The sequence below is a fragment of the Haematobia irritans genome, chromosome 5 (genome assembly GCF_050003625.1).
Source record: "Haematobia irritans isolate KBUSLIRL chromosome 5, ASM5000362v1, whole genome shotgun sequence".
Classification (NCBI taxonomy): domain Eukaryota; kingdom Metazoa; phylum Arthropoda; class Insecta; order Diptera; family Muscidae; genus Haematobia; species Haematobia irritans.
Genome location: NC_134401.1, coordinates 111,100,324 through 111,112,947, shown reverse-complemented (window position 1 = coordinate 111,112,947; position 12,624 = coordinate 111,100,324). Strand labels below are relative to the sequence as shown.

Genomic DNA, 12,624 nt, shown 5'->3' with positions numbered 1-12,624 from the left:
TTTTACGTATAGCCCCCATATAAATCGACGCTTAGATTTGGCTTGCGGAGCCTCTTGGAGGAGCAAAATTCATCCGATCGGTTGAAATTTGGTACATGGTGTTAGTATATGGTCTCTCATAACCATGGGAAAATTGGTTGACATCGGCCCATAATTATATATAGCCCTCATATAAATCGATCCCCACATTTGGTTTGCGGAGCCTCTAAGAGAAGCAAATTTTATCCGATGAAATTTGGTATATGGTGTAAGTATATTGTCCCTAACAACTATGCAAAAATTGGTCTACATCAGTCCATAATTATATAGAGCCCCCATATAAACCAATATCCCGATTTTGCTTGTGGAACCTCTATGAGAAGCAAATTTCATCCGATCCGCCTGAAATTTGGTACATGGTGTTGGTATATGGTCTTTAAGAAACATGCAAAAATTGGTCCATATCGGTCCATAATTATATGGAGCCCCCATATAAACCGATACCCCGATTTGGCTTGCGGAGCCTCTATGAGAAGCAAATTTCATCCGATCCGACTGAAATTTGGTACATGGTGTTAGAATATGGTCTGTAAACTCCATGCTATATGGTCTTTAAGAAACATGCAAAAATTGGTCCACATCGGTCCATAATTATATATAGACCCCATATAAACCGATCTCCAGATTTGGCTTGCGAAGCCTCAAAGAGAAGGAAATTTCATCGGATCCGGTTCAATTTTGGAACGTGGTGTTAGTATATGGTCTCTAACAACCATGCAAAAATTGGTCCACATCGGTCTATAATTATATATATCCCCCATATAAACCGATCCCCCGATTTGGCTTGCGAGGCCGCTAAGAGAAGTAAAGTTCATCCGATCTTGCTGAAATTTGGTACATGGTGTTAGTATATGGTCTCTAACAACCATGCAAAAATTGGTCCACATCGGTCCATAATTATATATAGCCCCCATATAAACCGATCACCAGATTTGACCTTGATTTGACAGTTGAAATTTTGTACGTGGTGTTAATTTATGGCCTCAAACTCCCATGCAAAAATTGGTCCATATCGGTCCATTATTATATATAGGCCCATATAAACCGATCCCCAGATTTGACCTTCAGAGCCCCTTGGAAGAGCAAAATTCTTCCCATTCGGTTGAAATTTGGTACGTGATGTTAGTATATGGTATCTAACAACCATGCAGGAATTGGTTCCTATCAGTCCATAATTATTTATAGCTCCCATATAAACCGATCCCCAGATTTGACCTCCGGTGCCTTTTGGAGAAGCAAAATTCATCCGATCTGGTTGAAATTTGGTACGTGGTGGAAGTATATGATATTTAACAACCATGCCAAAAGTGGTCCATATCAGTCCATAATCATACATAGCCTCATATAAACCGATCCCGAGATTTGGAGCTCTTGGAGGAGCAAATTTCATCCGAGTGAGTTGAAATTTGGTACATTGTGCTAGTATATGGTCGTTAACAACTATGCCTAACTAGGTCCATGTCGGTCTATAGTTATATATGGCCCTCAGATAAATCGATCCCCAATCACAAAAAAATTGGTCCATATCATGTTCATAATTGTATATAGCCCCCATATAAGCGACCCCCATATTTCAATTCTGGCTCTGCGTACCATATCGATTCGTAATTATTTGTAGACTTAACTATACATAACATTTTTGTCTAATATATACCACGTATGGACTAACTCACGATTTAGAAAACGATGTTAAGAAGTTTTAAGATACCACAACCCAAGTAATTCGATTGTGGATGATAGTCTTTCGTAGAAGTTTCTACGCACTCCATGGTGGAGGGTACATAAGATTCGGCCTGGCCGAACTTACGGCAGTATATACTTGTTTTAAGTAATGTTCTGTATTCAAATAGTTGGACAATCTCCTATATTTCTTTTGAATTTTAAGTGTGGTTTGTCAAGGAAAGGTATCCTTCTCCTCAGCATACCGGAAAATTAAGCACTGTATTACACAACATACAAAGAATCACTGTTGCCCGTCCAGTAAATCGGAAAGAGCAAAAGTAGTAAAAAAATTTACCACATTAACATTTGTTAAAATGTTGAATATGGATGCATGTTGCCTTGCCGAACATATACCGGAAAGTGATGCACCCTCTATGTTGGCTGCCAATTTAAGTTATTTACTACCCTCTACTTTCAATTTTAAAAAAATTGGACATAAGCGAACCCTCTCCCCACCTTCGCTCCACTCCGACCTGATATCGGAATATCACGTACCCTATATTAATTTCACAAACTACCCAACGTACCCTATAAATTCTATCGAAGAAAATCGACAAAGTTTATTTCACTATTCCCCTTCCCCAACCAGATATCAAAAAATCATGTACTAATTAAAAAATTATGTATTCATTTAATCACTTCCTCCCACGTTCCCTGTAAGTTTCAAGTAGATCGGCGATTTTGTTTTGTTTTATGTTTTTTTTTTTAATAAAAATCAATAACACATATAAGTCCATCAAAGTGGAAGAAAACACCAGCAGAATAACAACCCTTCATTCTTCTTTATTTTGGAATCTTCAATCTTCGTCTTCCTTATTTCTTCAACCAAATAAAAATATCTTTGACGCTATACGAAGTTCAACTTTCCTCAAAATTAGTTCAGTTTAACTTGAAAAGGGGTTACTTTTTTGTGGATGTAGATGTATGTAATGTCGAACATCTTTTCGGAATCTTTCGAACATATTTGGAATATATGTATATATATAAAAAAATTTTTTTTTGGTGTTCAGTCGAAGCAAGAATTGAATCCACGACCCTTTGAAGGCAAGGTTTCTTTACATCGGCTCGTGAGTGCCCAAAACTATGCTATGTAAATATAACTATTTGACTGTTTGCATTGCTTTTTTCGTTGATGGCTATAGCGGTAATTGTCTGTTGATACCAATAATAGCCCAGTGGATAGTGTGATGACTTACAAACTGTATGGTCTGCGATTCGATTCTCCGTCCAGGCGAAACAAAATTTTTAAAATCGAAAATTTTTTCTACATTGTTTATATTAAAGAATAAACCTCACTGAGAAATGAGAAAGATGTGAGGGAAATGCAATTAGCCAGAGAGAAATTTTTTTGAGTTGGTCTTCATGAAATTGTCTGTGTATCCTGCAAAATAATCAACGTTTATCACAAAAAGTATATAGTTTACTTCCAAACAAACTTCCTTACACCGAAAAGTAAATGGGAAACGATATTTGTTTGTTTGGAATTTTGTTTGGGAGGAAAGAAATTTTACCAGGCTATTATAAGAGAAATACAGTTTTTTTATGATTTTCAATTTGGGTTCAGGAAAGAATCTGGTACTGAGTGATGCAGCGATTGAATGGTGTGGTGAGAATATCCTCTACACCCTCAAAAAAAAAAATCGCTTCTGTAACATATACCCCAAACACATTTTGCTTCAAGCATATATATTTTCAGGACTGGTCCAAACAAAATATTGTTTGTACTGTTCCAACCTATTATGTTTCACCTTAGGGCATACACTGGTAGAAAACATTTTAATGCATTTTTTTTTTGTGTAGATATATTTTTAAGGCGCCAATTGGTTACTTCCATTATTTTACTTGCAGCATACTCTCTAGGTCTCTCTTTCTAAACACATATATGTCTATAGGCTATATATAAAATAATATATGTTTGCATCTAAACATATTATATTTACAAACATTTTATGTCCCAAACATAATATGTTCTAAAATATTAACATATATGTCCCAAACAAGTTATACTGGTTTATGAACATTATATGCTTGCACTTAAAAATATTGTGTTAAAAACTTTGAGTTCCAAACATATAATTTTTACACCCAAAGATATGAAAAACAGTCTTTTTCGTCCGTGTAGAGTATTTGATGTGGGATTAAGGGTTTGTGATTGAAAATAATTTAGAAGTTATTTCAGATAAAACAATTTGTGCAGATTAATTAGTCAAAAAGTTATGTATGGTATACCACAAAGAAGTGGACTTGGTCCTTTACTTTTTGAAATTTACCTCAATGATCTTATTGTTAATCCTTCTTTTTCTGGGAACTTGGTACAAGTAGTTGTTATTGATGTAGGACGGATGATATGGCAAATGGGCCACTGTATAGCCCCCATACAAACCGACCCCCACACCGAAAAAAAAGTTTACTATTGTTTACGAAAAATGAACTAACCCATAGTAAGAATGACCATGATTTGGCGCCAAAGATTTTTTTCATCTAGATAAGTTCATGATTTTCTTATAAATAAGTTTATGTATTGCATCGTATTTTAGTTCATTCTTACTACGCTGTGGGAAGAATGTACTTACACTCATTCAAAATATTCCTGCTATCCGGAAAAATGAACAAGTTTTTGGGAATCCTATATTTAGAAATTGGTTTCAAATAAACTGTTTATCAGTATAATTTTCAAAGAAGTAAATAAATTGAGGAATTAAAGGTACAACAAGCCTGTGTACAACTAAGAAATTTTTCGTACAATATAAGACAATTTTTCATAACTACCAGTACTTTATTTCAAAAAATTATTATTATATTACATAAAACTATGGCTTATGATATACAATAAAAGAAATGTTTTTATTCGTACGCTGCATGCTGTTACTTTTCGGTAGTTAGTAATTGCTTCTTCAAAAGAGTAATATTCTATGTTAGTAGAATGAAACTAATTAATATCAATTTCCATTTTTTATCCATATGAAAGATATATGCCATAAGTTGCTATTTTCATTTCATTTTTGTCCAATTTCACCGATATCGCTAGTTTTTGTTGTGTGGATTTGCGTCATAAGCCTCTGAAGTTAAAAAGGTATATAAAATATAAAAATATTATCAAATTCTATGGTATTTTGATCTTTAACTTACAAGAGAATTTTCTTAGAGCAAATAGGGATATCAGCTTAGTTAGCATTAAACAGTAAGAAGATTCCAAAAAATACCATTAGATTTGCTGTCATCCTGCAAATGAAAATTATTTTTAATAAATAGAAATTTTGGCTTTATTACAAATGGACGAAAAACTTACCACATTGAAAAAAATCATCCAATTACTACATTAGTGGAATCATATCCATGCACAAATGGGACATTTTTGAAATCCTTCTCCGAATATAAATGAAATAAAAATATTATAAAATTAGATATAATTTCCACTTGTCAATATAGCATTTAGTATTTATGGTGGATATTAAGTTCGAGTTTAGTGGCTAAAATCCCAATTTTTCATGATTAGTTTTCTTTAGAAATACATGGGAACAAAATTGAACCGTTTTTGTGTTCATTTAAAATTTATATCAAATTTTTAGTAATTTGAGGTCGCTGAATCCAAATTTACACTTGTTTTTTTAAGAGCTCGACTTTTTGAGATATACGGTTATGTTCAAAATTAAGGCACTTCCGCTATATATGTTGGAATAACTTGAAAACGATTCATCATATTAAATTAAAAAAACAGCGTTCTACATAAGCTTAAAAACGATTTTCTGTTCTTAATCGTGTAATCCATTTAAAAAATATAAACTTAATAAAAAACTTGTTTCGAGCTATTCTCCATCAAGTTATATTTAAATTTGCATCGAAGGCGTATAATTTTATACTTTTCTTACTGATTTATTTCTGATTTTAGCACCTAAACTCGAACTTAGTACACACCTTAAGGACTCGCTATAACATAAAAATATAGACTCAAAAAATTGTACTGTGATCCAGATGTAGAGTAAATATAGATCATTTTATTACCACTCATTATGAATATTTTTATGTAAACCAATTTAAAACCGCACTAATTTTAAATTATTAATTAAATTATTATTAATAATAGAAATATACAGTTTCTTAATATGTGATTTATTTTAGAGTTATTTATTTTTTATCAATATAAAGTGTTTTTGTTTTCTCTAACATCACACCATTCACTTATCAGTTTCTAAAATGTTACGAAATAAATGTATTTTTATTAATAAACACAAATACCGCACGCAAGCGCACCACGTGTGCGCTTCATAAATGCATCAACAGAACTGAATGCACCAATAAAACTCAAAGACACAAATAGTCATAAAAGACACATATGTAAAGAAAAACAACTCCACACACACACATGATCCCTTTCTGATCTCGCTATTGCAACAAAACAACTATCACCACAAAAGATACCAACAACACACATTCCATAACATCATCGCAATAACAAACACAAACAAAAAAAAAAGATGATGCAATAATTTCATAATTTCTTCTCACTTCAATTTCCAGTATCACGTTTATTGATTAGTTGGTATTCTATCTATAGGATAAGGTAAAATATATTCAAAATTTACGAAGAATCCATAAAAAATTATATACACCCGTCAAGGATTAAATTAACTACTTTTTATTCTACTTTATCTAAAATTTTCAATGTGAGGAAATATACTCCAACTTATAGTAAAAATCGCAATAAGCTGTAGGAAGCCGCCATACGAATCGGTACTGTGGTTAAGTTAATTTTTACTACAAAAATTTTTTTCCATACAAAAAATTTTCTTAGTAAATTGTCCACATTTCGTAGTAAGATTTTTATATTGCCCATGTCTTTTTATAATACAATCAACGATGCATTAACTATTGTATTGGAAATTTATTTAAGGAAAAATCCGTCCCATTTCGTAGTTAGTGAACTAAAAAACATTTACTGAAGTTTTATAAGTTTTCCTTTAGCTAAGTTAAATTTCGCAGTGGTTACGAAAAATGAACTATATTACAGTAAATTTTTTGAACTATGTGGAAGTTAAACTGGTCCTAAAATTAACAAGACACCTTTTTTTCTGTGCAGATTTGAATTTCAGAGCCCCCTAGAGAAGCACATTTCATGCGAGGCACTTGAAATTTGGTACGCGATGTTAGTAGTTGCTCTCTTACAACATTGCAGTAGTTTATGGCATAAAAAGCACATACAACCACATACAAATCGTAGCTTTTTTAATACATGATAAGAACTCCGACTCCCATCTGGAGGACCCCAAAACGGATTTTCACATTAAAATAAAATTTTATTTTAATATTGTTTTTTTTTTTTTTTTTTGTGAATCACTATTAATATTTCATTTCATTTAAAACCGCATGATACAAACATGCAAACGCATTTAAATATAATTATTAGTGTATAATCATTTAAAAATATCAATAAGCTTATTTACTATAAATGTGAAATCATAGCAAATATTTAACTATAGACAAGCGTTATATTAAATGGAATGATGAATTCATTATTAAGGATTGTCATTGTTTTTTACATTACTCAACTGACAGCTTGTGAGGTAAGTGCGAGATTTTTATACAAAGTGATTATTTTGAATAAAAACTATGAATTTTCCAGCAAGATTGGTACTTTGAACTGGAAAGTGTTAATTCCACAACAACAAATCCTCAGCTAGCTGAACTGATTGTTGATGTTATTCGCATCAATCGTGGCCAATATGCTTTTAGTGGTACTTTTGTAACCAATATCGAATTCAACGATACAACCAAAGTTGATGTGGATATGTTTTACAGTAGCAGTGGCAAAGATGAAGATTACTCACATGCCCCAAGCAAAGCGAAAAATATGCCATTCTCACATTTCATGTCTTTTTATTATAAAGAATTTCTAATGAATAACTTAAACAGTTGCGCAGAAAATGCTCCAAAATTCGACAAATTTTTACCGCCTTTGCCGAAACAATCGATTCGAATGGATAAATGTCTACTAACAACAGAAGGATTTTCGAATATAATGGAAAATGGCAAATATAAATTTCTTGTTGCTATCCATAGTCCGTCTGTTGGGTTAAGTATCGAACTTGTTGCTTATGTTGAACAGAATGAATAATTTGTAAATGGGAAAATATAATAAAATTATATTGAATCGTACATAAATATAAAGAAATTTTATTTCTAAAGCTAGTAATTTTCAAAAGTAATTGAATATTAACTATTGTCGTTTATCGTTCCCAACGAAGAAGATAACATTTGAAATAAGTCCCAAAAAATTGGCATAAATTCCCAAAATTGAGCACTTATTCATTATGAAATAAATCCTCAAAATATTGTATGAGATTATATTCCAAAACATGAAATAAATCCCTAAAACGAACAAGTATATACGGCCGTAAGTTCGGCCAGGCCGAATCTTATGTACCCTCCACCATGGATTGCATAGAAACTTCTATGAAAGACTGTCATCCACAATCGAATTACTTGGGTTGTGGTATCTTAAAACTTCTTAACATCGTTTTCTAAATTGTGAGTTAGTCTATACGTGGTAGAGAGCCAGACTTGAAATATGGGGGTCGCTTATATGGGGGCTATATACAATTATGAACTTGATATGGACCATTTTTTTTGTGATTGGGGATCGATTTATCTGAGGGCTATATATAACTATAAACCGATATGGACCCAGTTAGGCATGGTTGTTAACGGCCATATATTAGCACAATGTACCAAATTTCAACTGAATCGCATGAAATTTGCTCCTCCAAGAGGCTCCAAAACCAAATCTCGGGATCGGTTTTTTATGGGGGCTATACATGATTATGGACTGATATGGACCACATTTGGCATGGCTGTTAAATATCATATACTACCACCACGTACCAAATTTCAACCAGATCGGATGAATTTTGCTTCTCCAAAAGGCACCGGAGGTCAAATCTGGGGATCGGTTTATATGGGGGCTATATATAATTATGGACTGATATGGACCAATTCCTGCATGGTTGTTAGAGACCATATACTAACACCACGTACTAAATTTCAATCAGATCGGATGACTTTTTCTTCTCCAAAAGGCACCGGAGGTCAAATCTGGCCATATATTAACACCACGCACCAAAATTCAACTGAATCAGATGCATTTTGGTCTTCCAAGATGCTCCGGGGGTCAAATCTGGTGATCGGTTTATATGTGGGCTATATATAATTATGGACCGATGTGGACCATTTTTTGCATGGTTATTAGAGATCATAAGCTGACATTATGTACCAAATTTCAGCCGGTACGGATGAAATTTGCTTCTCTTTGAGTCCCCGCAAGCCAAATTTGTGGGTCCGTTTATATGGGGGCTATACGTAAAAGTGAACCGATATGACCCATTTGCAATACCATCCGACCTACATCAATAACAACTACTTGTGCCAAGTTTCAGGTCGATAGCGTGATTTCAACAGACGGACGGACAGACATGCTCAGATCGACTCAGAATTTCACCACGACCCAGAATATATATACTTTATGGTGTCTTAGAGCAATATTTTGATGTGTTACAAACGGAATGACAAAGTTAATATACCCCCATCCTATGGTGGAAGGTATAAAAATTAAATATATACCCAATATTTTATGGACTTATTTTATAAAACCATAATAACAAAATAATTAAATGACTTCCCAACATTGGAGACGAAATAGCTCCTCAATATATGAAAAACCTTTTTTTGTTCTCTGTAGAGGAAATTGGGAATATATCTAATTATACCCTTCACCACTACTGTGGTACAGGGTATAATAAGTTTGTGCATTTGTATGTAACGCCAAGAAATAGTGGTCATAGACCCATCTTTTAGTATACCGATCGGCTTAGAATTATATTCTGAGTCGATTTAGCGATGTCCGTCTGTCTGTCTGTCTGTCCGTCCGTCTGTCTGTATATGTAATTTTGTGCACAAAGTACAGCTCGCAATTTAAGTTCGATCGTCCTCAAATTTGGCATAGGGCCGTTTCTTGGGACAGAGACAATCGTTATTGGTTTTGGAAAAAATCGGTTCAGATGTAGATATAGCTGCCATATATATTTATCCCCGATGTGGTCATAGTTAGCGTGTTTATCAACCGATGTTCTTCAAATTCAGTATATCCGAATATTTTATGAGTCTCAAAAAACTTGCAAAATATCAGCCAAATCGGTTCAGATTTAGATATAGCTCCCATATATATCTTTCGTCCGATTTAGACTCATATGACCACAGAGGCCAAAGTTTAATACCGATCTTCGTGAAATTTTGCACAGAGGGTAGTATTGACATTCTACCAATGCTTGGTAAATTTGATTGAAATCGGTTCAAATTTTGATATAGCTCCCATATATATCTTTCGTCCGATTTGAACTTATATGGCCACAAAAGCCAGAGTTTTGCCGTGATTTGCTTCAAATTTTACACAAGGGGTACGTTGAATAGTATCGTTAAGTGTGTCATATTTTGATAAAATCGGTTCAAATATATCTTTCGCCCGATTTGTACTTATATGGTCTCAAAAGCCAGAGTTTTGCCCTGACTTACTTCAAATTTTGCACAAGCGGTACTTTTAACGATACTATTGTATGTGCCAAATATGGTCAAAATCGATTCAAATTTAGATATGGCCTCAAAATCCAGGGTTTTGCCGTGATTTGGTTCAAATTTCGCACAAGGAGTACGTTTAGTAGTATAGGTAATTGTGGCAAATTTGGTTGAAAGCGGTTCAGATTTAGACATGGCTCCCATATAAATCTCCCGTCCGATTTGCACTCATATGACCAGGGGGCCAAAGTTATACTCCCATTTACGTGAAATTTCGCATAGATAGCAGAATTATTATTCTAACTATACATGTCAAATTTAGTCAAAATTGGTTCAGATTATATATAGCTCCCATAACATATATACGTACACCAGAGTTGGGGAAATATGGTAGACTGTTACACATTTTAGACCAATTTTCAATGGGATTTTCCTCCAATTGACTGGATAGTTTCCTCAGAGAATACAAATATGGCCAAAATTCTCACACTTTACACAAAATTCTGTAATTATTTCCCCATATCTTAGCCATATCCTACACTGAAATGCCAAAATTTCCACAGAACGGATGAGTTTTAAATAAGGCTCCAAGTCGCCCGACTAGACCAAATAATATATCACAACCCACACTTTACCACATATCTTGGCGAGATCTAAACAATATCCTTGTAAAATCGCCACTGCTGAGTAGAAAAAATTGTAAATATTACTCTAATTATCCTTTATCTCGAATACATATGTTTCGCCTGAAAAATCATAAATCTCTTTTGTACAATTGCATTAAAATTTCTCTCGCTTCATATTTCCCATATTTTTTACTAACATTGTGTTTCATCCCAGGAAGTACAAAAAATTGTTTCCATTAAAAGTATTTGTATCTGGAAATGCAAACTTTTATATAGCTCCCAGCAAATTTTAAGTAGTTGAGATGGTAACACAAATGTTTGTCTACATAGTGGTGAAGGGTATAATATAGTCGGCTCCGCCCGACTTTAGACTTTATTTACTTGTTAAATATATGTATTTGGGACGAACCTTTATATATAGCACCCAACACATTTGACGGATGTGATATGGTATCGAAAATTTAGATCTACAAAGTGGTGCAGGATATAATATAGTCGGCCCCGCCCGACTTTAGACTTTCCTTACTTGTTTTATATAAATTTTTACATTATACATTACTTGTTTGTGAAAACAAACAAACAAACATTTCAAAACACAACTGTTGACCACTTGATAAACTTTCTGAAGTCCTTACCAATTAAAGAATTCGATTATATGAAATTGTTTTTATTTATTATTATTATTAGAATAAAATGTATATACATAAAAACATAATTTTTTTTTTTTTTGGTACGGATTTGTCATGGGGAAAAATATTTCGGTTGGCGTTTTTTTGGGGATATGCTTTCGCAATTTTGAAGATCTCTCCAGAAAAAAAAAAATCTCGCATTCATGTTGAGCATACTTGAAAACCAGATTACTTCGTATTTCTTTACATTTAAAGTTTTATTCCCTCTCCATTATTTCAACAATTATTTCGGTTTCTATTTTAACCTCAAAATTACGCATTACGAATAATATTTTATATTTGCCACCTTTCATTTTACTTGGAAAACCATCAGTAGGCAAATCACATTTTTTCATTTTAATCGATAGTTTTTCCATGGGTGCCTCAAATTTTTCAAATATTGGCACATTTTCAGAGCATTGATTTAGATGATCCATTATGAACTCCTTGTAGTAATTGTTCATAAAGTATGAAAGGGGTCTATTTTTCTCTGTAAAGGGTGTTCTCTGGTAATCTTTCGGTTGTCCAGTGCTACTGTAAAACATTTCCAAATCTACAAAGGTAGTGTCGTCAAATTCCTTATATGTTAAAAATTCACCACTGAAGGCATATTTTCCTCGACTTATACGTTCCACTTCCATATGAGCTTCACCAATTTTAGGATTTGAGCTAGAGGAATTAATCCTCTCAAGTTCATAGGTCCATTCTTGCTGCAAAAGAAACAAAAATAAACACAAAACCATAGACTTAGTTTTATTTTGTATATTCAGCAAAGGCAATTTTTGCTTACCTCACAATATGCCACTGCAATCAAACAGAAAATTATGCACAATTTTTTCACTACAGTCATTTGGATTGCAATTTAATGTTTGTTCAATTTCCCTGTACTGAAGTAGTATTTATATTGACTAATTCAAATGATCTATTTAATTCAAGTATACAACATGGTATGTAAATAAATATCATAAAAGGTAATCTTTACCAAAACCAAATAATTAACATATTTA

At 33.2% G+C, this 12,624-nt stretch overlaps 3 protein-coding genes and 1 long non-coding RNA gene across 10 annotated transcripts in view; 2 read left to right on the top strand and 2 right to left on the bottom strand.

Annotated features, from left to right (window-relative positions):
• The window catches only part of LOC142238507 (uncharacterized), a 493,393-nt gene that overhangs the window by 137,545 nt on the left and 343,224 nt on the right, over nucleotides 1-12,624 (top strand). The window lies entirely within an intron of this gene.
• Nucleotides 4,517-6,309, bottom strand: LOC142239603 (uncharacterized). Of its 4 annotated transcripts, none has more exons than XR_012723083.1 (4): nucleotides 5,927-6,309; nucleotides 5,051-5,124; nucleotides 4,891-4,983; nucleotides 4,517-4,820 (listed from the first exon to the last, which is right to left on the bottom strand). It is a non-coding gene; the product is annotated as an uncharacterized LOC142239603 (long non-coding RNA). The 4 variants fall into 4 exon arrangements; XR_012723081.1 differs by lacking the exon at nucleotides 5,927-6,309 and adding an exon at nucleotides 5,764-5,822; XR_012723082.1 differs by lacking the exon at nucleotides 5,927-6,309 and adding an exon at nucleotides 5,764-5,806 and having other exon boundaries at nucleotides 5,051-5,127.
• Nucleotides 7,232-7,930, top strand: LOC142239205 (uncharacterized). The gene is made up of 2 exons (XM_075310972.1): nucleotides 7,232-7,322; nucleotides 7,382-7,930. The coding sequence occupies exons 1-2, from the start codon at nucleotides 7,260-7,262 to the stop codon at nucleotides 7,871-7,873; spliced, it is 555 nt and encodes a 184-aa protein (XP_075167087.1). The 5' UTR covers nucleotides 7,232-7,259; the 3' UTR covers nucleotides 7,874-7,930.
• Nucleotides 11,601-12,500, bottom strand: LOC142239129 (uncharacterized). Its single transcript, XM_075310906.1, has 2 exons — nucleotides 12,408-12,500; nucleotides 11,601-12,327 (listed from the first exon to the last, which is right to left on the bottom strand). The coding sequence occupies exons 1-2, from the start codon at nucleotides 12,465-12,467 to the stop codon at nucleotides 11,836-11,838; spliced, it is 552 nt and encodes a 183-aa protein (XP_075167021.1). The 5' UTR covers nucleotides 12,468-12,500; the 3' UTR covers nucleotides 11,601-11,835.

Excerpts from the sequence above, each read along its gene's own strand:
- LOC142239205 (XM_075310972.1), top strand. The coding sequence starts at position 7,260 with ATGATGAATTCATTATTAAGGATTGTCATTGTTTTTTACATTACTCAA. Across the intron at positions 7,323-7,381 it reads CTCAACTGACAGCTTGTGAG|CAAGATTGGTACTTTGAACT; the intron begins GTAAGTGCGAGA and ends TGAATTTTCCAG.
- LOC142239129 (XM_075310906.1), bottom strand. The coding sequence starts at position 12,467 with ATGACTGTAGTGAAAAAATTGTGCATAATTTTCTGTTTGATTGCAGTG. Across the intron at positions 12,328-12,407 it reads TTGCAGTGGCATATTGTGAG|CAAGAATGGACCTATGAACT; the intron begins GTAAGCAAAAAT and ends TTTCTTTTGCAG.